A 27,005-nucleotide genomic window follows, 5' to 3' on the forward strand; every position below is an offset into this window, starting at 1 on the left:
TAGTTGCACAGAGAATCAATCTCAGGCTCAAAGTGCCAACTGATGACAAAGCCCAGTCTCACTCTACCAGGGAGTGGTCTAATAAAGGGCAAAATGGCAAGAGTAGGAGGGAAAGCCAACTCCCCACAGCCTTCAGGATTCAGATTGTTGTACACAGCTCTTTCTAACCCAAGAAGAATATAAGATCAACTAAATTAGTGCAGGAAGCTAAGCTGGATTTTGTATACTCTAATCTAGAACAGACATCACTGGAATTGATCCCCATAGGTATCCCCCAACAATGGAGACACCTGGGGGCATCTCCAGGGGTCAAAGACTGGGACCATCAATGGGGTGCTGAATGCCACCTTGGTAGAAGGGGTGTTCTATCTGCCTTTGTAAAATAAAAAAGGGAAATAAAATGAGAGAGCAGAAAAATACTAGTTCTATTGATTAAAGTTCAGAGGAACCTAAAATGTTACTTATGAGATATATTTCAACCATTTTTCCCCTTCCTTAAAAGTTCACTGGACATTACCTCACATGTGTCTATAAGCATCCCCACATTCTGTCTCAGAAGAATTCACAGCCTAGTACTTGAGGGGAGAGAATTAAGGTACTGATGGGCAGGTAGGTCTATTCTCAAATACCAGGTCTGATCAAGTGGTAGTAGCCTGTGTTGAAAATGATTCTAAGGCCATATCTGGACTCGGTGGAAAATAATAACATGATCAGTTAATAGGGCCTCAAGAGGCAGTTTTACATAGAGGTTAAGAGCATGGATTCTGAGGACACATTGATGTTTGAATCCCAGCCCTAAAACTTACCAGCAGGGCAAGACATGTAACCTCAATTTACCGCATACAAACTGGTAAAAATAGCAAAAATGATCTCATAGGGTTATTACAAACATTGAATAAATATTATACTTTAAACAACTTTTACAGTGTCTAGCACACAATTGTCACTTAATAAACATTAGCATCAACACCAGCAGGACTCGTCACCACTGTTGTAACTGACATCTCAGAGTAGAGGGGTGGTTTGTCTTTTGCCCCAAGCGCTGACTGCGTTCTAGAATCTGCTCCTCAACTCAAGAGTAGAACTGGTGAGTACCATCCTCTGAAGTCAAGGTGGCAGTGGCGGAGTGGAATAAATCAAATCTATATAGTTCCTTGTATGACTGAATATATGAATTTGGTAGAACTAATCTCCAAAATGCAACATGTTATAAGTGTGGTGTTATACCATCTTTAGACTGTGAAAGTTCAAAATGCCTTTCAATGACTCATATTTTCAGGGCACTGCAAAGCACTCAGAATTGATGCATCTTGATTTAAATAATCACTTGATCTTCTCCAGACTTCCTAGGTTACTGATAACATGCAATCCCACACCGCGTATGTTCAACCAACTGAATAAAGGATCAAAAGGAGATGGGTTCCATTTCATGTGTTATAAGCTGCCTTCATATATTGAAAGTTTGCTTCTACTAATAGGCAAGGAAACACTCTCATACCTGGCAGGTGATGAGAATAAGCTTCTGAACTTGACTATATTAGGTCTTCTGCTAGTTTCTGCTATCAGGCAACATGAGTTGGAATTAAGGCATGAGTTCTCAACTGGGGACAACTTTGCCACACTGGGAATATTTAACAATATCTGAAGATATTTTTGGTTGGCACAACTGGGAAGGAGGTGCTACTGGCATCTAGTGGGTAGAAACTAGGGATGGTTCTAAACATCCTACTATGCACAGCCCCACCTCTATAACTAAGAATTTTTTGGTTCAGCCCAGGAATAAACCCATGCACTTATGGTCAATTAATCTACAACAAAGGAGGCAAGAATATACAATGGAGAAAACACAGTGTCTTCAATAATTGGAGCTAGAAAAGCTGGACAGCTACATGTAAAAGAATGAAATTATAACATTTTCTCACCCCATATAAAAAATAAACTCAAAATGAATTAGACACCTAAATGTAACATTTGAAACCACAGAACTCCTAGAAGAAAACATAGGCAGAACACTCTTTGATATAAATTGTAGCAATTTTTTTGGATCTGTCTCCTAAGGCAAAGGAAATGAAAGCAAAAGTAAACAAATGGAATGTATTAAACTTAAAAGTTTTTGCACAGTAAAGGAAACCACTGATAAAACAAAAAGACAACATACTGAATGGGAAAAAATATTTGCAAATGATATGACTGATAAGGGGTTAATATCTCAAATATATTAACAGCTCAGACAACTCAATATCAAAAAAAAAAAAAAAACACCACCTGCCTAAAAAATGGGCAGAAGACATGAATAGACATTTTTCCAAAGAAGATAGACAGATGGCCAGAAGGCACAGGAAAAGATGCTCAACATCACTAATTATTAGAGAAATGCAAATTGAAATCACAACGAGATATTATCTCACACCTGTCAGAATGGCTGCCATCAAAAAATCTACAAATAACAAATGTTGGCCAGGATGTGCAGAAATGGGAACCCTACACTGTTGGTGGGAATGTAAATTGGTGCAGCCACTGTAGAAGAAAGTATGGAGGTGCCTCAAAAAACTAAAAACAGATCCACCCTATGATGCAGCAATTCCACGCCTGGGTATATATCTGACGAAAATGAAAACTAATTAGGAAGTATACATGAACCCCAATGTTCACAGTAGAACTATTTATTATAGCCAAGATATGGAATCAACCTAAGTGTCCATCAACATATGAATGGATAAAGATGTGTAAATGTATACGTGTGTGTATGTGTGTGTGTGTGTGTGTTTGTGTAAGATTACTCAGCCATAAAAAGAATGAAATTCTGCCATTTGCAAAAGCATGGATGTACATAGAGGGCATTATACTTAGTGAAATAAGTCAGAGAAAGACAAATACTGTATGAGATCACTTATATGTGGAATCTAAAAATAAAACAAATGGAGGAATATAACAAAACAGAAACAGACTCACAGAGAACAAACCAGTGGTTACCAATGGGGAAAGAGATGGGGAGAGGGGCAAGATAGGGGTAGGGGAGCAAGAGGTACAAAGTATCAATACTATGTATAAAATAAATAAGCTACAAGGATATATTATACAGCACAGGGAAATATAGCCATTATTTTATATTAACTTTAAACAGAATATAATCTATAAAAATACTGAATCACTATGTTGTGCACCTGAAACTAATATACTATTGTAAATTATCTACACTTCAATAATAAATAATAAAAAAATAAAATCAGTTGACTTTAAAAAAAAGAATTATCTCATTCCAAACATCAATATGTAGTGTGGAGGTAAAACCCAGCACTGGTATGGAACACAGACCAGTGTGGACTCCTTTGCTAACTATTTCCCTTACTAGACTGGAAGCCCTACGTGGGCAGGAACTATTGCATCCTCAGGGCTTGGCATAGTGCCTCGTACTTGTTAGGGACTCTATTAGTTCTTGTGGAATCAATGAACGATAACAGTGGAAAACGGTGCAGGTCACCATTTTTCTCCACAGCAGGACAAGTATTTCTTCCATATCAGAGTCACATAAAGTCAGGAGAAAAGAGAAGATACAGGCAAACACACTTTTGCTTATCTGAGCACCTGGCATATTAGACACCTTTAATGAATCTGTCCCTTTCTCTGGCACGCCCATCTTCCCTACAGCAGTAACTGGTACCACATCCAGAACCCATCACTAAGTTGTGTCAAATATGTCTAGGATCCACTCACTTCTCTCCACTGTTACTGCTACCAGGCAAGCCCAAGCCACCATCATCAACATGTCTAACAGGTCACCCTGCTTTGGGTCTTGACCGCTAACTTCCATTCTGTACACAGTAACATCCATTTAAAGGCACCAGTCAGGCCCACCACCCCTGTGTTCAAGACCTGCTAAAGTCCTTACAGGAGCGTACAATGCCTTCTGTGGTCTGGCACCTCTTCACACTCCAAGCAAAGTAGTCACCTTCCTACTTAAGCAATGCACCCAGTTCCTTCTCCCTTCAGAGCCTCTGCCAAGGCCTGGAGTGCTCTTCCTCCAGATCCTTCTGTGGCTGGCACTCCCACATCATTCAGGACGCAGTTTAAAGTCGACTCATCTGAGAGAAATTTTCTGACTACACAGAATCAAGAACTGCCTTCTCCCTGCCTTTATCAGACAGATCACTTTCTTTTATTGTCTTCAGATTATGAGGCACAAGCTGCGAGTTTATTCTTTATATTTGTTCAGTTATACTTGTGTAGTGGCCATGCCTCCCCCACTAGAATGTCAGCAGGAAATCTGACTGTCTTGCTCTCTGCTGTAACTCAAGCCCAGTGCCTGGCACAATGTAAGGCTATTTGCGGAATGAATAGATTTCTGAAGAATGAATGGATGGATATGTAAATGGTTATGTAAATGGATACATAAACTAAGAGAAAAAAGACATCATCTGGAAGGAAATATGTGTGAACTGTCACTTGCAAAAGAGCTTCCTAGCATTTCCAAACTAAACCCCAAATCTCATCCTTTGTTTAACTGAGAGCAATCCAACGTAAGACTAATCATCAAAATAATAAAGAAAAGTGGTTCATCAATCACCAAATATAACTCAGAAATAAAATTAACAATTTATTAGTGTAAATCTCTCTCAGTCTCTTCATGAGCACTAAATTAAAGTTCATCCTATATTTTTAAATCTCTTACAAGCAAAGAGACAATGAAATAATGAAAGTACAATGAAATAACTTTAATAATGCTCACTATATAACCATAGCGATGACTTTATAAGTTTCCAAATATGATTCAGCAATGAGCACCAGCATAGAATGAAAAAAATTTAAGTCTGTTTTCCTTTTTTAAATTTTTGTTAGTATGAACAAAATCATTAAAATATTTAATATTCACAGGCAGTATCTGGGGCAAGAATGAGAGTGTGTCACCCCTTGCAGAAACCTGGAACGTATACAAGTGTAATGTTACTTTTTTAGGACCATGTGATATATTTGAATGCGTATCAGCTATAAGAAAAAAAGCCACCAGTATGTTGGCAATGGTTGGGAGGGTGGGTAGATGGTGGCATACTGAATCAAGCAGAGTCAAGGTTGAAAAGAACAATGCTGAATTGCCACACACACACATCCTCTCGCTCTGCCTCCTGCCCACCTTTCCAACTCCAGTTATTATCACTCCAGCTACACCCCAAAACTTGCAGTGTTCTGAACTTGTTAGTGTCTTGGGGTAACTGTATCTTTACTGACACCATAATTCAGTACAGTAAAACAGAATTTTCTGCACTGTCTTATGTGGTAGCCCCTAATCATATGTGTCCACCGAGCACCTGATATGTGGCTTATGCTTATGCAACACAGGAACTGAATGTTTCATTTTATTTAATTTTACTTAATTTAAATCTAAATAGCCACATGTGGCAAGGGGCTACTGTGTTGCACAACACAGGCCTACATGGCTTCCTTTTCTCCCTCCCTTATTGGTCCAGCAAACTCCTACTCATCCTTCAAGACTCAACTCAAATGCCCCTTCCTCCAGAATGCCCTTCCTGTTCCCCCTGTGGCAGGTGCACAGACTTTGAGAATATCCATGTATCACACTCTATTACAATTATTTTATGACATGTTGATTCTCCCACTAGATGAGAATCTCTTGAGGGCAGGGAATCTGTCTGGCTCATCTCTAAATCCTTAGTTGAGTGCTTGGCACGTGAGAATTATTTGACAAATATTTGCTGGATGTTCGAGTGAGATAGTGAAACCATCTTTAGATGTGAACAAATACAAGCAGAGCTTCCCAGGAAAGATTTTCCCAGGGAAGGTTTTACTGCCTTCATACAAGAAATTGCAAACCAGATATGACCTTCAGATTTGGTAGTATTCTGTCATGTGTATTTTTTTTTTAATGGAAACTGTTTTTCAATGTTAAAAACTAAGATTTCCAGCATTTCCAGGAACAATTATTAGATTTGGCAGTTTTAGTCCCACATTCCTGCTTGGCAACAATGAAACTGAATGGAACTTGCAGCTGCATCTTTTAGATAATAAATACAATCTACAGGTTCTGTTTTCTTACTCCTAGCCAACTTTAATCACTAATGGTCTCTGTCTTTCTTCTGTGGGCATTTGACTTTTTAACTCCAGACACTGAATGAAGAGCCACAAAGGTCAAGTTCAGACACTGACCTCTCAGTTACAAAAATAAAATACTACTACTAATAAGCGCAACAACAGCAACAACACAGCAACAACAATAATGGTTGCTAACATTTCGTGAGCACCACAAGCCAGGTATTCTACCTGGCAATGAAGAAGCATCGTCAGATGGAATCTTCCAAACCACCCAGGACCTAGAAAATATTCTTAACCTCACTTTATGAATGAGGAGACCAAGATTCCAAGGGCTGACACTGGGAATCAGCAGAAAGTTCTGTCCCCCGGTCTGACTATCACCAGAGTCCTTGTTGCCATTTCTCCATGATAAAGCCACAATCATCCACGTCTTTCCTGACCTGGATTTAGACCCTGGCCGGGATTCAAAGCGGGAGCTTGGGCAAGTGACATAACCTTTCTGTGTTTTGCTCCTCCACTAGCCATGAACTTCAGAAACAAGAGCTGACATTTCCTCCAGGGACACATGTGTCAAACTTCTCAGACATTTTTGCAAATGGAAAATGATCTCATCTGAGTAGGTAGATAATGGCTGGTGGAAGGCTGACAGCCCTGGAGTAGGGAAGCAGGAGAGATTTTAACCCTTTAAAGAGAACAAAGGCATTGTGGCTTCTGCTGGCCCCCAGCCCTGAGCATCAGGAACCCTCACTAGGGAGAGAATGTCTCAGTGGAACTAACAAAAATGTGACTCCCCAAAGGGTGCTTGTAGCTTTGAGGCAGTTAACTGAAAGGATGCAAATCCATGGAGGGTTTAAGAATCAGTTGTTGTGGGTCCAGCACTCTGCCAGGCCAGGGAACAGCAAGCTTTTTCTGTAAAGATCCAGAAAGTAAATAACTTAGGCTTTGCAGGCCATTTGTAAACAAATGAGCATGGCGGTGTTCCAATAAAACTTTATTTACAAAGCCAGGCCAAGGGCCCACCTGCCATTGTTTGCCAACCCGTGAGCTAGGCAACAGGAAGGCAGAGCAGAGGCTCAGCCGGAGACGTTGCACCTGCTCTTCACCATCATCGAGCACAGTAACAGGGACAATACAAGAGGGTGCCTATTGGATTCATCTCTCTGGGTAGCCCCAACCCTCTGAGGTAGACGCCAGGACAGTCACGGTCACTTAAACTACAGGCCCTCCGTGGCTCCAGTCCCAGACTAGCCCCAGATTGCTGAGGACTGTGAGTCTCTGCCTCTCTCCCAGTAAATGGTTCCTCCCAGCAACTATGCAGGCTGGAGAGCAGAACAGGTGAGGTGACATGGTCTTTCAACCACATGACATACGAGTAGTACCCTGGAAGTTGCCGCACAAGGATGCTTAGATTTATACACGTAGACAAAACGGAATGACTTTTCTCTCCTTGAGTCAAAGAAGTTGACTCCTTCCAGGTGCCACCCTGGCACCACCTCGCACTAAGCCACCCTCTTGTGCTTGAACTGCTCATTCTTTATGTACCAGGCAAACACAAAGACGAGGGGTGGCTTCTGCCTTAAGCCAAATTGTTTGGAGCCCGCGCAATCCTTCCTTGATATGATAATCTTGAGGTCAGTTGTTTTTCTTCCCACTATGTGACCAACATCATTCAAAGAAGCAAAATTTTACTTCCTGTTTTGTCTGCTAACCTAATCCCTCACTGTCCTTATGCTTTTGGTTTTGTTCTCATTTAACCCTGTTTTCCTTTATAGTATTAAGTTTGCTCATTTCTACACTATCTTTTGGACTTTACTATACTAACATATGTTTTATTGTCATTTTTATTCTTCATTGTTTTACTTTTCAAGGGAAATGGTGAAGAATATAAGAGTGGGTACACTATTAGGAAATGGCCTTGGCCCAGAGTCAGAAAGCCAGAGCTTCAGTCCTAGTCCGTTCTTGCAATCTATGGAACCCTGGGCCATTGAGTGAACATCTTCAGTTGCTTTACCTACAAAATAAAGTATGCCAATCCCAGAGAGACTTTTCAAGGGTTAAATGAGTTAAATATGAAGATTCTTCTTACAACTCAATAATAAAAAGACATATAACCTGATTTTAAAAATGGGCACTTGATCTGAATAGACATTTCACCAAAGAAGTTACACAAATGGCCAATAAGCATGTGCAAAGATACTCAACATCATTAGCCATCCAGGATGGCTAATCCAATCAAACCACAATGAGATATCGCTTCATACCCACTAGGATGACTATAATCAAAAAGTTAGAAAATAACAAGTGCTGATGAGGATGCAGAGAAATTAGAACCTTCATACACTACTGGTAAGAATGTAAAATGGTATAGATGCTTTGGAAAATAGTCTGACAGTACTTCGAAAACATAGAGTTACCATATGACCCAGCAATTCCACTCCTAGGTATATACCCAAGAGAAATTAAAACACATGTCCACACAAACACTTGTATATGAATAGCAGCATTATTCATAAGCAGTATTTACAAACAATATTACTCATAAAGAAGTAAAAACAATACAAGTGGCCACCAACCGATGAATGTATAAACAAAAGGTGGTACAGTCATACAACGGTATATTACTTGACAATAAAAAGAAATGAAGTACTGATTCGTGCTACATGATATATGAACCTTGAAAATGTGTGATTTGGAGTTGCAGCAACATCTCCCACCCCAACCTTCACAAACAGATTAGGGAAGAAAAATATAAGGTGAGATTTCTCTCTAATTTCACCCAAAATCAAGAGAGAAGTAGCCTGAAAACATGATTTGGGAGACTTGGGAAAGCCCCAGAAAAACCCTGGAGAGTAGAATCCCAGGACTTCTGCCCAGCCAAGAGTAGGAAGCACTATGAGAGGTGCTTAGCAGGAAAGATTGATAGAACTTGGTGAACAACAAGGTCTATCAATGCAAGGATGAAATTCAAGAATGAGCTGGAGATGCATCAAGTTTTCTGACCTGGATTGTTCAGAATGGGGGTGCCAAGAGTAAGGATGGGCAGAAGAGGGGCCATTTTATGGGAAAAGGGGATGCATTCTATTTTCAGATGCTTGAAATTTGAGCAACTTACCCCTTGAATTTAAATGTCTGAATTAAACTAACCCAGAACCTCCCAAGTAGTAAGCCTTTAGCAGTGAGGTGACTGTATATAAAATGTTAATTGAATATGAAAAACTGATGGCACCTGTAAATTCAGATTTTTTTAAAAAAATCACTTTTTTCCCCCCAACCACACTCTGAGATCAACCAGCTCCATAACTCTTTAAAATTTGCAAATTTCAAAATTACATATTGTAGAGCCACAGTCTGAGTCATCTTGCACTTAAAAAATAACCATGACAAGTATATCAGAGAATTAAAAAAACTGAATGTGTAACTTCACCGATAGAAAGGACAAAAATCCAATTCTTACGACTTATTTAAAGACTATGTAACTCTTCAAGAAGATTTATGATAGGTAAGTTTCAAGACAATTGTTTTCTATATCTAGATGATATTATATAATCCTCAGACATCAGCAATCAAGTCAATTCACAAATAAACTTAAAAGTGCAAATACCAGTGCTTTGTGGAACTGTATGACCAGTTTTCTGGAAGCTACTGTGTGACTCTGGAACTGAACTTTTAATTAAAGGGAAGGTGGGAGAGTCAACCATCAGATGGGTTCAACTATGGGCTCCCTAATGAAACTCACTGCCCCAAGTGTAGGGAATATTTCCTTTTCAAAAGACCCCATTCTCTCTTTGCATATTCTGACACTGTGTCTCTGACACTTGCTCTAAGAGAGAATAACTAAACAGTCGAATGCTCTCAGATGGAGAGAAGTGGGTCTTGAGTGGACACAGTGAGCCTCAAGGATGTGAACACAATCCCGTGACTGTGTCTCTGTGTATGTGTGTATATATACATGTGTGTATATGTGTGTGTGTACAAAACTTGCACAAAATTGGTTTTACTAATTTCCTAGACTTTGAGAACATTCTTCTCTCTACCTCAAGTTGGGTATTATTAACCTGGGACTTAAAAAAAAAATCTCAATGATCCCAATATTAAATGCAAATCTTTAAGGTATCTGTGTAAATATTTTAAATTTTTTCTTAGCTAAGAACCTCCCAGGCTTCAGCAGCATTCTCAAAGGGGTCTCTTATCCAACTGGATCAAGAACCACAGCATGTGGGACCCCTAAAAATTAAAGACATTGAAAGTGTATTTAGTGAATCTGCATTAGATGAAGAGCCAGATTCACAGTGCTTTTTCGGATTGGTTCCTGGAAGTCCCAGTCACTCAGTGGTGGGGTCACAGCTATGTCTCCATTGCCTGCATGGTTTCCCCTCCCTATTATTCTCATATCCAACTAATTATTCTCCTATTACTTCCAACCATAAAATAAAATTCCAAGAGTTTTAGAATCAGACTTAGTCTCTCCTTCTTTCGACAAAGACTATTGTTGTCACTTTGAAAACTGTGAATAGCATTCAAGATGACATTCAATTTTAAGTTTGTGCCAACATTTAGTGGAAATGTCTAAGTTTTGAAATAGTAGGGAGCTCACATTCCATCTGGTGTGTTTTCATTTCATCTCCCCTTCTCAGTGAACTTTAAAAGTCAACTGCAGTATCAATATCCTTTCTGCTATGCTAATGTGGCCTCCATGTAGAAATCAAAGGGAAGGAGTCCTCAGGGCAAGTGGTTCTTTCTCAGTTGAACTAGTTAGTGTCATGGAATCACAAAGTATCAGAGCTGAAAGTATGCTTGGAGGTGACCTAGGTGAGATGAATGCGTCTCAGTTTGAGGATAGGGAAACTGAGCCCCAGACAAAGGGAACTGACCAGGGTCTCATGAGCCATGGAGCCAGGACATGAGCCTCTACAGGAGGGAAGGAAGGTGGTCATTTCCTTCCCTGAACTTGGCTGGCTCTCTATCACAGCACACTGCCTGGGGTACTTAGGGGTTCCTACTCTCTCCATAGTTACTGTTGCTCCTTTCTTATCCATATGAGGCAAGTTAATATTTCAAAGTGATCACTGATGTGTCTTTTCCCTCTTGACCCTCTCCTGGCTGAGTGGAAGTGTCTCTACTGGGTAGCAGGAGTCTCCTGCCCTCACCATCTTGGCTTCTAAGTGCTGAAGGCACTGCCCCAGTGTGAGAGAGAAATAATTCATGCAGGAATAAGGAGGCAGAATAGCTCTACCTGCCCGTCCCCAGACTTGAAAAAAAGAGTTTCAGACTGGAGAAGGAACAGAGTTAAGAGAGATAAAGCCAGAAAGACAGAGAGCGAGCACACTAGGGCAATGCACTCCAACCCCTTTTCTTCCCCCAAAGCCCAGGCTGAATCCTGAGGTTTGCTGATACGTTAGTTTTATATTTGCTTCTGTAACAAATTTCCACAAACTTGGTGGCTTAAAACAACACAAATTTATTATCTAATAGTTCTGGAGGCCAGAAGTCTGAAATGAGTCTCAACCAGCTAAAATTAAGGTGTCAGCAGGTCTGTGTTCCTTTCTGGAGACTCCAGGGGAAAATCTGTTTTCTTGCCTTTTTCAACTTCTAGAGGCTGCCTGCATTCCTTGGTTCATGGCCCACTTCGATCTTCAAGGCCAACAATAACGAGTAGATTCTTTCTAATGCTGTATCACTCTTGATACCAACTTTTTTCCTTCCCTCTTCCACATTTAAGCACCCTGTGATTATACTAGGCCCACTGGATAATCTGGGAAGATCTTCCTATCTTCAAGTCAGCTGATGAGGGCCTATTTTTAAGGTATCCTTTCCCCTGCCTCTCAGAGCAGGAAGTCAGGGAAAATGTTATCCTGAAGAATATTTTTTCCTAAGAAGTCAGAGAGTGGAAGCCCCAAAAAGGCCATTTCTCTGGGTATTTCAAATTAACTGGTAGGTCAAACGTGACTATCTCCCACGAGGTCCTTTCCAAAACTAAAGTCAATGTCTTTCTGTTCACCACTGGTCTCTGCCAATGAGTAAAAAGGAACATAGAACATCTGCTTTTTAAAAAATGACTCCATGTTTTCTTTACATTACAGAATTATTGTCCATTCATTATATAAAGTTTGGGAAATGCCAAAGAGTATGAAGACAGAAACATGAGTGATTTATGATTCCATTATCCAGCCACAATCCCTTTTAATTACTAGGTACATATGCTTCCATCCTGTTCTTGGTTTATATGCCACTCTTTTCCTCAATATTATATTCCAATCTTTTATGTCATTAAAAATATTTAAAAACACTCATTCATATATATGCATATATACCATTAAAATATACTCTTCTATTATTTGGCATATTAATTACTTCCCAGGTAAAGACTTTTCAAATTAAATAGATAAGTTACTCAAGTTTTATAGGCCCATGCTCTAAGATAATACAGACAACGACTATGATACAGACGACAACATTTTGAGCCCAGAAGGGGAGAAAATAGAAATAGCTATTAGTCTCTTGGTAGGGTGTTGACACATTTCCAAAATATGAAGGTGCATGTGTACTGTTCCATCTTGGATTGGTCTATCTTAGAGAGCTGATGGGGCCCTCACGGGCCATTTAGAAAACTAATTTCAAGTAGACTCCAGAGATGGGTACAAGGTCTAGAGCCAGCCTTTGTGATTTGATTCTAGACTTACCAGCAAAGTCTCACTATACCTCTAGACTAAGGCCTGATACTTCAGCTTTAAAATCCCACTCTTTTCCCATCAGGCTTTGCTAGTTTGAAAAATACTTTGTCATCTCAGGAAATGTAACTACTGTTACAATGTGAACTACTGTTCTTAGAACGAAGGTACAGGCTCTTCTTGTGCTTTGCTTTTCCTCAGTTCTAGTGAGCAATGATTGACATACATCATTGTAGAGAGGAGGTTTAGACAGGAAGGAAGGTAGGACCCACAAAAAGGAGGGGGTGTGCAATTGATAAAGGAAAGCCATGGAGCTGAAGAATGGGAAAGCGGGGCTCTGAATTCAGAGGGCTGGGGCTTCAGCAGAACGAATATCTCTTGAGCACCTACTCCATTAGACAGTGGGATTTATTGGGTATGAGGAGATAGGAAGGACAAAGGTAAACACCTCTGGGAGTTCACAGAGGCAGCAGAGTGAAAGAGAACTCAGACTCTGGAAACAGAAAGCCTGAATATGAATCCCAGGTCTGTTTCTTACTCTTTCCGTGACCTCATGAAAGTTCCTAGGTCTTCATGAGCCTCAGTTTTCTTATTATCTGTTGGAGGTAAACATAACTCCCTGCTCCCTCTTGTATTTCACTGGATGCATTAATTCACCAGCATGTAATGTCACAATCACACCACATTCTCCCTCTCCACTGGATGGTATAACCAACTGATGACATCTAACCTCCTTTAAAAAGTACCAATAGATGAAACCCCTTCCAGCTCCCCATGCTCTTGATTTTGAGATGACTTCTGAAAGAAGAAACTGTTCCAGTGCCCCAAGGAAGGAAGGTAAATGGCAGACACACCATGTGGATGGAAAATGGTTTAAGAAGACAAGTCAGATTGCTTATTTCATGTCATTTCAGGTTGCTAAAAAATATTCAGCCTCCGTTCGTTTTCACATCAACTTGTTAGGGAACTGTGGACAGAAATCACCCACCTTGGCCAGGCCCGCTTGCCTGAGTTGTCTCAAAACAGGAGGTCCTGATAAGGAACACAGTGCTGCCTCCGAAAAGGAGAATGCAGGAGGGGCCGAAAGAGGGAGGAGATGACCAATCTCCTAGAGTCTTTCGCATTGGAATCCACCTTGGCTGAGAGAGACGCACGCCACCAGGAAGGACCCTGAGTCAGACTATGGTCCAAGCAAGATGATTGGCCAGACACACCTGGAAACTAACCCCGTTACCATGAAGCCTGAGGCTGTGAGCCATGTAGCAGAACAGTTCTCCTGGGTTCCTTTACCCTGCTGCTCTCCATCCGGGCACCCCTTACCAATAAAGTCCCTTGCTTTGTCAGCACATGTGTCCCCTCAGACAATTCATTTCCGAATGTTAGAGAAGAGCCCACTCTCGGGCCCTAGAAGGGGTCCCCCTTCCTGCAACAAACTGACATGGCCAAGATTATTGGAGAAGCCAGCTGGAAAGTCATACATGGATTTGACCCAAATGTGCAAATTTTTCTTCAATAACTGAAGAGTTTTCTAAGAACCAAAATTCTTTCAAAGGAAAAAGAAGATGCTGGAACAAGGCTTCACTGCAGTGCAAAGGGAATATTCTATGAGTTCCTTAGCTACTGCTAATGTAAGGATTTCCAACAGGTACTGGTGCAGCTGGCCTAGAAGATATTTATGGTCCATTGAGAGTTGTAAGCAAAGACTGTTTCTTTTTGAGGGGGGGAAGAAAAAAAGGCAGCAAATTCCTTTTAAATATTTCAGTGTACTATCATGACATGAATACACTACAAGGCATGCAAAAGTATTTAAACGGTTCCAGTGCACAAAACCAGCTCAGAAAGGATGACCTTGGGAGTTGTAGAAGCTTGGCTAGAGTGTGTTGATGACTTCCTTGTATTAAAAAACAAAAAAACAAAAAACAAAAACACAAAACTATAAAAAGGAGTTATAATAAAGTACCCAGCTGGGGGCTGAGGGGTTAGATCCTAAAAGCAGAGAAAACATCTAACTCTGGAAGATGCCAATTTCCTACATTTTAAGTCTTACATACTTGATTAGCAGTCATGTGTCCAGGATTAGTAGAAATCTAGGATGTGAGGGGGGGTGTGTGTGTGCGTGTGTGTGTGTAGTGTGTGTGTAAATGTCTCTAAGGTTGAACAGAGCTCTGGAAACTGTTCAAAGTTTAGCACTGGAAGGCAGAGTCTCTAAGAAAATCACTTATCTCATTATTCTTGAGTTTTCCATAAAAGGGAAGATAATGTTTTCCTCAGACCAAAGGCTTTGTAGTCAAACAGACTTTAGTATAAACAAGCTTTGCCACAAGCTGCTTAAAAGGTTAGGCAAACACTCACCCTCTGTGAGGTTTAGCTTCAAGATAATGGTCTTAATGATACTTATCCAGTAAGGTTTATGAAGAATAAAATAATGTATGCATAGCACCCAGCATAGAGTCCAGCCCATTGTGGACTCTCATTAAATAACAGTAATGATTTTATTCTATTTTTCATTAGTCCTCTCCCTAGGAACAAAGATTAAGAACTAGAATTGTTTATTATTGTTAATCTGTTGTCTGTTGCTGTTAGCCTAGTGCTATTAGATTTTTTTCTCCCCATTTAAATATGGAAAACATGAAAGACATTGAGATTTCAATAGCAAATTCAACATTAAAGAACTTGTAATAAATTACTGTATTGACCCAATGCATACAATTGAGAGCTATACAGGTATAGGAGCCTTTTCTAGATTTCTTTATTAGAAAGAAAATCGGGCATCTCTCAACTTGCTCCTCTAAATCAGGAGGTCATAAAAATCTCTAAAAAGAACTGCTTGCCATGAAGCTAAAGCAATTTGAAAGACTTAGAATAAGATCCTAAGTCAGAATTTCTTCTTCCTGTTAGAGATTTCCTCATTGTGTTTGAATGTCCGGATAGTGTGGGTTGCATACTTGGGGTAGCTTAAAAGTTTAATGTGCTCACAAATTACTGAGCTGCTATGTCTGTGAAGGCTTCTCACTCACAGGCATGCATGATAACAGTCACAAGCGATGACACTGAACCCGTATGATCTCCCCTTAATGTGTTCTTTGGATTTGGAAAATCTCCTGAGTCTCCAGAGAAGGTGGTCTCTGGCCAGTCGGACTCCTCACCCACTCCCACCAACTCCTTAGAATGCTTCTGACACACAGAGATGGGTACAAGGTCTAGAGCCAGCATTAAAAGCCAGAGGATGATGATAACGTTAATAATTACACAAATTATAAAAGCTAGTATTTACTGAGCATTAAGTGTCCACCAGGAATTGTTTTAGGGCTTTACATGTAATAACACTTAATTATCACAGCGGCCCCATCACAATCCCCATCTTATAGATGAGGGAATTGAGATACAGAAAAAGTTCGGCAACTTGTACAAAAACACAGAGCTGAGAACGAACACCAAGTCTGGAGTCAGAGTCCCAAACTCAACCCCTAGACGATACTGAGTCAAAAGGACATTTAATGTGTTTCTTTTCAAAAGTGGAACAAGAAAGTTCAGCCACCTGAGTAATGCGTGATTGGGCCACCCATAGAAAAGTTATAATCTTCAGAAACAGTGATTAACATGGTGGCTTATCTGTCCTCCAAAATTCATGGATTATTTTAGGAGCATCCCTGGTGAAATTAGTAGCAAAAAAGATTAAAAAAAAAAAAAAAAAGGTAAACTCTGTGTAGAGGGATCTATCTGGTCATCTTTGAGGTCACTTCATCTTTAAAACTTCAACAAAGTCTTGAACAGGGATGATGGAACCTGACCTAATTGTTTAATGACATAATTCCTATGTTATGATTTTCAGGGCCAGGAAAAATAAATTATTGTCCTTTGGATTTAGAGGGCAAGGGTGAAAAAATTGAGAGGTTTTACATCAAATTACACTTTATGAAAACTAATGAAGCTAATCGGATTGAATAAATTCTGGAACTGCACCACCCAATTTGGTAGACACTAACCACATGTAGCTAGTCTGAGTTGAGATTTGCTGGTAAAGTAAAATACACATTGGATTTCAAGAATTTATACAAAAAGAGGATATAAATATCTCACTAATAATGGCTTATATTAGTTACGTGTTGAAATGAGAATATTTGGGTTATACTAGGTTAAAAATTATATCATTAAAGTTAATTTCACCTATTTCTTTTCACTCGTTTTAACGTGGCTAATAAAACATTTTTAATTACGTATGTAACTCACATTCTATTTCTATTGGGCAGTGCTGCTTTAGAACACAACATGCAAAGTACAGACTGGGGACATTGATCATAGCTAGATGTAACCTGATGGTGACAAAAGAACACCCACATTGTGGGCACCCAAGCTGGGACTCCAAATGCCAGGTTCTGTTTCCAGGGCTCTATGTGTGTTCTCTGAAGCAGGCAACTTAGAGGCCTATTGTTCACCTCTGCTGGAATACGACACATGATAGTTTCAAAGAACGAGCCCTGCTCCAAGCTAAGGGGTAACAGGATTTATTTACAAAGGTTATTTGAAATAAGTTTGTCTTTCTTTGTCTAATGAATGACAGATGATAATCGAAAAGCAAAAGCATTTTCAAATGCTTTGGGGCTTTAAAACTGTATTAATTTTTATCTTCACTTCCCCCCTAATTCTTGCTTATTTTGTTTTTCTTCTTTAAAAGAGAGATCAAGTCAAATGTTTGGGGGCTTTTCTCTTTGAGGCTATTATAATTTATTGATATAAATGTGTCAATGCTTAATCCATATCTTTTTTATTCTTGCTGTATTTATCCATTTCTGCTCATAACATATTCCTCTGTAACTTTTTTTCTATCCCTATTCCCCACACTCTCAATTCTCTAAGTAAAATTGATTTGGAAACATTTGTTATACAAAATCTTGATAGTTTGCTTTAGTGGGTCATAGGCTAAACAGTTATCAAAACATTTTGGATGCTCTTCGTAAGTGACTCTTCATTGATAGCTATGCCAAGAACCGTGATTATAAACCTAACCAAGACTTTAAAAATTACACAAATGGCACAGTCTTCAAGTCTTGATATTAACTGAGGTTTGACACAATTAATAGTGTCTGAGAACAGAATTGTGAGAAACAGGCAGAAAGATACCCCAGCAACAAGGATTTCTTGGAGCAGGTATTGTCCACCTTAACTAGCAAGCATCTTATAGATTTCTGCTGGAATATGTCTGTTTGGTGAGACAATTCACTGATGAGGGCACACAACAATGCCTTATTTAGAAAATAATGAGGGAGGACCACATAGAACAGTTTGATGGAGTGGTTTTACTTGGTACCACGGATAGACTGATATGTAGTTAATTTTTTCTTGCTTATTTCCCACTAATATGTAGTTGAGCATTTTCAGATGAGAGAGAAGAGCAGCTGTGGGAAAACACCCAGGGTGGCAGTTCTCTGGAAGCTGATTCCAGGAAAAACCATAGAGGTGGCATCTTTTGCCTTGAGGCCCATTCTGTAGATGCCTGTCCTCTCATCATCAGCTACTCTTCTGCCTTCTTTCATTCTTTATTTCCTCTTAAGTGTCCACTGACTTCATGATATTCTCTGCGGGCCCCCAGCCCACCATTACCACCATAATAGCTTTCCATGCTCCTCAACATTCCACTGTGTAGATTCCATCAAATGTGACTAATCTGAATTACATCCTCCCTGAATTCTTATCTCTACTAGGAAAAATGGGTGGGAATATCTTTTAACCAGATAAATGCTACTCTGCTAATTTTATGTTTCCCTTTTCCAAAGGACATAGACATTTAACTGAGTAATAATCTGACGTAAGTAAGGGTAAATCAGATGTCTACCAAGTTCTTTTATCATTAAAATAGGTATCAAAAGAGCACTCGGAGATCCACTCAGAGAGAATTTGAGGTCACAGATCATTAAATTATCACACTATATATTTATTTGTTGGTTATATCACATCCAGCTTCTTTGAGTTAAAAGTTCTCACGAGTTGAAGAAGAACCAAAGGCGTCTTTAACTTTGTTCTTAACAAGAGGTAACAAAGTTTACAATCCGAAATTCTCAAACACTGTAAAACTCATCCCTCAGTATGAGGACATCATTGAACCCAGAGGAAAAAAAGCTAATTAACTGTCTCAGTGAAACATTCCTTCCCTTTTGGAGAGTCAACTGGGGACCCATGGACTTTGAACCCATTGTCAAATGGTGTGTGAAAGAGATCCAAGTTCAACAATAAATATCAGCAATATAATAGTTTTCTCCAGCCCTCAGGGCCAAATGACCTGCATTTTAGCGAATTGATTTTGTTCATGCATTGTATTTAGCCAAGCAATTGTTTCCCATGATATGCTTGAACCCACAGTTGCTCTACGAAATTCATGGTTGAGTTTTTCCAATTGCTGATTGCTAGTCCCACTGGCCTTAATAATAGTCACTTCCTTCGTCCGTAATGGGTTTTATATACAGTGCACAATCACAACCATTCAATGTCACCCATAAACATTTAATGAATTGTCCAATACAGTTATGAGAGTTGCTTATTTGGGACACAGCTAGGGTAAGCCTTACTGAGTTAATGAGATGATATACCACGACATTAGGCAAGGGGTGTTTCCATCCCCTGCATTAGCTGTACATGCTCTCTTATCTAAGGACCCATTTATGTTATTACCATAATCTTCATCAACTTGTCAAGATAATGAAGGGTCCACTGAGTTCAGACAAGGCCTCATGTAATTCATGGAAATTTAAATAACATAGATATAGAAAGGGTTTAGGAGCACCATATAAATAAGATCTGCATGGAGAACCATAAAGAAAGGGCTTTACAAGAGATTCTGCCTTGGAAAGGATGGAGTTTGAACTCGGTTTTGAGGGAGAGAAGAGAGACTAATCCTCTGAAATGAGGAAGATAAATTATCCAACAAAATGCATAAAGACACATTCAGGACAGAGAGCTGGAGGAAGAGCAGATGAAGACGAACTCAGAAGTGATAAAGTTGGAAAGAAAGGAAGGGAAACTCTTGTGCCTGTTTTCAGCAAATCCCACATCTGTATTTGTTACAGACACGCAAGTTTGGGTTTCAGGGGAGGCAAGTTTCTTATCTGCTTTGACATATGCCTACCAGACTTGCTTAGCAGTCAGACAATGTTTATAATTACTTCACCAAGCCCTTCTGATGTGCCACAATTTGCAGCCATCTGTACACTGATTTCTGACCAACAGACTTCATTCCATCAATTCTCCATTAAATTAACCTCAGATGGCTGATATCACCATGTCAGAATCTCACCCAGTGTAGCTATGAGTTAATAAATTGACCTTCTGAAAAGCAAGATGTTCTCTCCTTTTAAATTTTGTAAGGACTAATAGGGAATTTCAAGTTCCTCTATTTCAACACCCTGTTCTTTCAGGTATTCATTCACCTAACAACTATTTATTTACCTGTTCTATACCAGATTAGGTCTCTGTTCTCATGGCTTTACAGTGTAGTTGGGGATGCAGGCACTGAATAATACACTAAGAAGTTATTTCAAGTGTGGTAAATGTTATGAAGGAAATAAACATGGAAATACGATAGCCTTATCCTGGAGGGGATAGGGGATTAGCTGTCTTAGATGAGGTGGGGGGGGGATCAGTAAAAAGGACTCTTTGAGGAGGTAATATTTGGACTGAGATTTGGAAGAAGATCTGAAGCCACATGAAGGGGAAGAGAAGATGGAAGAAGTTACAGTCAAAGAAAACAACACGTGCAAAGTCCCTGAGGTGGGAATGAGAATTTGACAAAAGCAAGTGGTGAGAAAGAATGAGGCTGAGGGGAGCTGGGGAGGTGGGCAGACCCACTACTGAGGTGAAAGAACTCACCCAGGGCCACAGCGTTGTAAATGAGGAAGCAAGGAGGTGAAATGGATGTTACAGATGAGTGGCATACAGACTGGACAGAGGATACTGGGGACTAGTGATATCTGAGTGGTAGAGGGAAGAGGAGTAACCCATGAAATAGGCAAGGACCTCAAACTCAAATGCCTTCAAAGGCCAGGCTGGTATCATAAACAAGTGAGGCAAGCCGGGTAAGAGACAGGGAGCGGTAGTGACCTCGAGAATGAGTGACATGCCTAATAGCATCCAGACTCATTAAAAAAAGATGTTGCAGGCAAAATAAAGCATGCCATTAAAAAATCCTTCACAAGCAAAATAAAACACATATGAGGAGGCAAACAAAGCCCATGGAACATCAATAGGCAACGCCGAGCTGGAGGAAAAGCAGGAAGGAGGCTGGGAATGAGAAAACTCATTAGAGTGATCTCATATAAGTCAAGGAAGAGTTATATCTTATATTTCCATGAATTGAACAGGAAAGAATATATTTTATTAGGCAGTAACCCAAATGCTGTAACACTAACAACAACAAAAAGAACCCTACACTATTTGTTACAGAACTTTCGTAACCTAAAAATGGAGGTAACCGTCAAATGGTCAGATATGTAAAGACAGGAATCACAGAGCCATGTGGCCCATCCAAGAACTGGTTGGAGAAGTCCTCCCGAAGAATCATGGTCATTCATTCTGTGCTTGCATAGGTCTGGGGATGGGAAGCCCCCGCCCTCACAAGGCACTCTAGGTATTCAGAAGTTTCTATCAATTTGACCTGTTGTTATGTGGAACTGATACCTGACTCCTTGATGCCTAACAGTTTCAGATCTGCTCTCTGGAGCCGCATAGAACAGCTTTAATACCTTTTCTACCTGCCAGCCCTTCGGATACTTAGAAAGAGTGACCCTGTCACAGCCTTCCCTTCTTCAGACAACACATCTTCACCTTCAATGACTCCCCAAGGTAACTGTTTCCAGGCTCTGTCATCCTAATCACCTTTCTGTGAACCTTCTCCGATTTGTCACCATCCCTCTTAAAACAGTGCCCAGGGAGAATACAACATTCCTAGCCAATTTATAATCTAGAGCTTCTCCAGGCATCATTTTCTATTTCTGCAGCAGCAGGAATACAATTACATTTTACGGAGCTCAGTCTCCTGCTGTCCCTGCTCCCACTGCCCCCCCTCCCAGGCAGTGTGTTTGTTGTATTTCATGGAGAGATGCATAATCTGGGGTGAGTACTCCCATCAGTATAAAGAATGCCGCCCCTCATCACTCCATCATTTCTGATTAAGGTCACCCAGTCTGACGTCCATTACATCTTGTACCAATAACGCCTGTGCAATGCCTCATGTTTCTCGGGCTGCTTTCTAGGCATTATCTTATTATGCGCTCAAACTGGAGACATATTTTTGCACAAAGAGTAAGATGAATCTCAGAGCGAGCAGTTTAAGACAGAGGGAAAATTGGAAATCTGACCCTTGAAAAGAGCGCTGGATGGGCGCATCCAATGACCTGGCTTCAAATCCAGGTTTTCCATTTACTCACCGTTGCTGGTTTTTTAAAAACAAAACTAATAATGGTAATAAGAACAGAAACAGTTAATTATTAATAAATGCTTAGTATGTACCAATCCCTGTAATAAGCTTTTCATGTACAGTATGTCATATATTACATGCAACCACCTTTTGAAGTGTATGTATTATATATTGTCTACATTTTAAAGAAAAGGGGATTAAAACACAGGGTTTAAGTGACTTGTCCAACATCACACAATCCCAGTAGGTGGCACTGGGATTTGAACCTAATTCTGCCTGTCTCCGACGTTCAACATCTTCAAGTCTCGTACCACAATCTCCCTTAGTGGGTACTTACGATTTAGCAATTAATGGGGAAAAAGAAAACTCCTTTAGCAATTACTTCTCCTGAGAAGCTTCTCCTAATGGATAGGAGATAGGGACATGTGTTGCTTCACCTGTGAGGCTGGGGACACTGGGAGAGTGTACACGAGAGAGCAAAAGAGTGTGGAGGAGAGAAAGGCCACACACCAACCTCAGTCTTGGACATCAGGTCTCAAACTGGGCTGAAATGTAGCCCTGCAGCTTCTGTCACAAGCACATTTGGAATATAAACAAGATTTCAAGGGGACAGTTCAGCCTAAGAAAACAGTGTTTTCACCTTTCCAACCAAGCACTCCAGAGCCCCACTGCCATCAGATCAGCTCTTATACGTGGGGAACATAGGTGCCCTCTCCTTGCTGAAAGAAATATTTAAACTGAAATTATCTTCTGATATTTTACACCAGCATATCCATTAGAGGGTCTACACTCCGCATAGCACAGACAGACATCTGAAGGTTCTCATGTAGATGAGGTCCTAGGAGCAGATCACCTGGTTTCTGCTGCTCATCTTTAGAGCGGTTTCACATTTATATCCTTGAATGGAAGTAGTAAGTTAACTGCTAAATGCTTATGACACAGGGGTTACACTCATCATTCAAACCAACCTAGTCTCTGCTGACCATAATTCAAAGTTCCACTCTGAATAAATGCTATTAGGAGAGACAAGCTGAGTTCCAAAGTGGTTTTAAAATTAAATGTAGTATTCAACTAAAAAAAGAAAAAATCATGTATCAATCTGCTTGATTTCCATTGGTGGCACTCTAGATTATCTCCTACGGAACCTCTGGGCTGTACCTCCATGAAAATGTTTAGTACCTTGGTAAATGACAGGACAGAAATCACAAAGACACTTGGTTTCTGCCAGATTACATTTGAAAAAGAGAATCAGTATAATTCATCTGTCTTCAGTTTCTGCAATGGCCATTCTTGGCTCCTTGGCCTCTACTGCCACTTCCCAAGTCTTATATTGGGTAGAATCCCATTTAAGACCATATATCCAGGGTACCTGGTTCATTAGGTTGATTTCCTCACACTGCCAGCCCCGATGATCAAACGATAAGATCAGAGAGCGCAGACCTACCTCATCATAGATGCTGTCATTCCTGTGAAAGTCTCCAGCCTTCCTTGGGAGAACGTGGATGTGAACATGCTGAAAAAGTACAAGGAAGAAAGAATAAAATGTGATTATCTCCCCATATATTTCTAGACTTGATAGTGATGCTCTCATGAAGTCCAATTACTCCACATTGGCTCCTGCGGGATTATTTTTCAGAGGAAGATGGTGATCCCCTTCAGTAACTATATCTGAAATCGGCAGAGAATAGAGGCTCAAAACAAGAGGACAATGTGGTGGCATATATGAGAGTGTGAGTGAAATGCCAGTGTTTTCGGGGCTCTGTGCAATTATTCATAGTTGTCAGTCTTGGTTGTATTTAGCCAGTGCTTTGAAATGACAGCATGTCTTAAAAGGTGACCATAGGGACTCTGCAACTGACAGGAAATAAGAATTGGCTAACAGACAACTGCATAAGTACAGAGCAGAGGAGCGAAAGTAGAAAGGAGTACGGAGCAAGTTACAGAACCGGGGCTTCAAATGATAATCAGATAATAGTAACATCAATAGTTCTCACGTATTAAGTGTTGAGTTACTATGATAAGAAAGCTCTGGGTTTGCCTTTTATCTCATTTAATGATCTGAATCATCCCCTGAGGCAAGTTCTACTAGATCTCCATTTTACAGATGAGGAAATCTACGCTCAGAGAGGTCAAAGCCCCAGAGGAAGTGGTAAAGTCAGCACAGGAAGCCAGCCCATCTGGCTCTTACCACCACATTCTTTGTCAGCACATAACACTGATTCTGTGAAGTTAATCTTTTAAACAGTCCATTTCTCTAGTCTACTAAAGCACCCAGGTAATATACATAGCAATGCTATTATGCAGAGATCATGAATCAAGGCACACAGCATATCTAATTCAATATCCTTCAAGGCTAAACTGCCATTGAAAAGTTTTATTTCCAAAGAGCCTCTATTGTACCTCAGCCGAAGTTAAACCTCACTCCTGCCCTTGAGCTATGTTCACAAACCAGGGGGAGGAATGTGAAAAGGAAAAGCCTAAATGTGGACAGGCAGACAAAGAATCAAACCTAGTCTCCGATCACACCCACCCCTTCTTGATTACAGGGATCAAGCTCCAAGTCTCCAAGCCTCCAAAGGGCCTCCGGGGAATGTGAGATTAAGTGTCCCTGTGGCTTTGCTGCATGAGGAGGGGAAAATGATATGCTATTATAGCAGAGGCAGGGAACAAGGCGGTCCAAGGTGAATAAAGCAGAGAGGAGCTTCACATCAGCCCCTGAGCACATGGTCCCCAAAGAGTGACATGTTTTTCCCAGAATATTCTCCAGTTAATGATGAAGCCAGTCATGGATTCCTCAGCAACTGGGACGAGTGCATGCCTAAGTCACAAAGACTATGCGAGCAGCGGGAGACAGGGAGAAAAAACAGACAGGGAAAAATACATCACAAACTACCCACAGAAACAAATTCTTAGAAGGAAGCAGTGCAGGATAAACCCAGGCTGAAAGTGATTGATGCACGTGGGCTAGTTGACTTAACAGCAAGATGGCAAAACTGCCACAGTACATGGAAATAGCCCACCCTTTAAAGAAGGCGTACTCAATCTTTACTTCCCAAACCTGCAGCTACCCTTTCCCCCTCTTTCTTCTCTTCCTCCCTCCCTCCTTTCCTTCCTTTCTTCCTTATATCCATCCATACACCCACCCACCCACCATCTCCCTTGGACCTTTCAATAATCAGGTATTCCAGACCAGTGTTCTGCAGCCAAACTGCCTAATGCAAATCCTGGACCTACCACTTACTAGCTCTTTGGTCTTGCCTCATAAGGCCTATATCTCAGTATCCTCATCTATAAGGGGGGTTGCAACCGTTTCGACCTCACAGAGTTGTTAAGAGGATCAAATCTGCTAACCATGTCCCTAGCATGCTGCTTAGTACATACTCAATACATACAACTGCAGCAGTATTACTCTTACTTTTTATTTATGTTTATTTATTTATTTTTTAATCAGCAGATAGAGATCACATTCAGGGGTTGGTTCCCACACCAGCAGAGAAGATATTTAAGAAGCTCCTTGAATGGGACATGGCTAAAGTTACTCTGTTGCTAAAGCTTATTTCTGTTGCTTTGACTAGTGGTTCTCAAATCTGAGCATGCACCCGGGGCTTGGTGAAACCCAGATCGCCCGGCCCCTAGAATTCGCATTTCTTACAAACTCCCAGTGATATCAATGTTGCTGGTCCAGGGCCATACTTAGACAACCACAACCATGGCTTACAGGATCCATCTAGTTCCTGACCTCCTCTCCTGAAAATGTGCTAATGTAAGCACCAAGGTCACTCACTGTTTTGCCTGCCCTGTTGCATTATGGGAGACCTATTACTCAATGCTTCCTCGACTTCCCGCTCTCTGGTCACCCTCTGTGCCTTGTCCTTATGAATATGTCTGTTCTTGTCCTCTAATGACATACAGGTGGCTGTGAACTTACATTAGGGAAACCTCCTGGGTCCAGGCCCATCCCACACCTCTTTTTCTTTACCTTGCTCTCCTGGGTTAGTGTTCAGGGCTATTTCTACAGGCTCTGTTACCACCCCCGTCCTGGAATTGCCACCCTTGATCATTGGTAACCACTTTAAATTCACTGTGACACTGATGACAGTAAACAGCTCACTGTATAGGTGATGTTCCCCAAGGGCATAGCTCTCAACACAGCCTGAGAGCTTGACTTAAATTCTTAAGTGACAGACTGATCACAAGATCCTGACAAACCACTCAACTTCTCAGAAAAGGGAAATCACCATAAAGCCTGCTCAAAACCTCGCTGTTGTGAAGGAATACCATTGCCATGGCCTTCCAATAGAATGGCATTCTGATAAAACCCCCATGAACAGCACATACTGAGATAATTCGACATAATTCGTTCTTCATATTGAACTTTGGTGATCACAATTGACTTTTTTAAGTGCTAACAAAACCTCTAATTAAATTTTACAGTATAGCTGCTTGAGTGGGAAGAGTATTTTTAAAAATCCATGATGCACTGCATACCAAAAAAGTTTTCATGGTCAACTAAAATTCCACAATGCTCACTAACATAGTGTCAGAGAAGACCCACTCAAAAGACACATGGTTAAATTTGTTTACTTAGCAATCCAGAAACTTATTTAATTATGGAGATCTCCACTCTTTATTCATATAACATCTGTTTACATTTTTCTAACATTTATAATTATTCATGCAAAAATATTTAGAACCAAGTTCTAGTCTAGAAACCAGGGATATAGTAATGAACAAGACAAAGTCCCTGCCTCCACAGAGCTACAATGCAAAGGGAGATACAGAAAATAAGCAAGAAAATAAATATACAATTTAATTTCAGGTGGATATAAGTGTCCAGCAAAAAAACCTAGTGGGCAGAGCTAAAAATTCAGAACTGGAACACTTCA

The 27,005-nt window shown here is 40.4% G+C and overlaps 1 protein-coding gene across 24 annotated transcripts in view; it reads right to left on the minus strand.

Annotated features, from left to right (window-relative positions):
• The window catches only part of FHIT (fragile histidine triad diadenosine triphosphatase), a 1,501,610-nt gene that overhangs the window by 150,804 nt on the left and 1,323,801 nt on the right, over window positions 1-27,005 (minus strand). For all 24 annotated transcript variants that reach the window (XM_059940100.1, XM_059940087.1, XM_059940096.1 and 21 more), the window contains one exon: window positions 23,564-23,632. In XM_059940100.1, the coding sequence (XP_059796083.1) occupies window positions 23,564-23,632 (69 nt within the window). The remainder of the gene's footprint in view (window positions 1-23,563; window positions 23,633-27,005) is intronic.

Source organism: Balaenoptera ricei, chromosome 11 (assembly GCF_028023285.1).
Source record: "Balaenoptera ricei isolate mBalRic1 chromosome 11, mBalRic1.hap2, whole genome shotgun sequence".
NCBI classification, from domain to species: domain Eukaryota; kingdom Metazoa; phylum Chordata; class Mammalia; order Artiodactyla; family Balaenopteridae; genus Balaenoptera; species Balaenoptera ricei.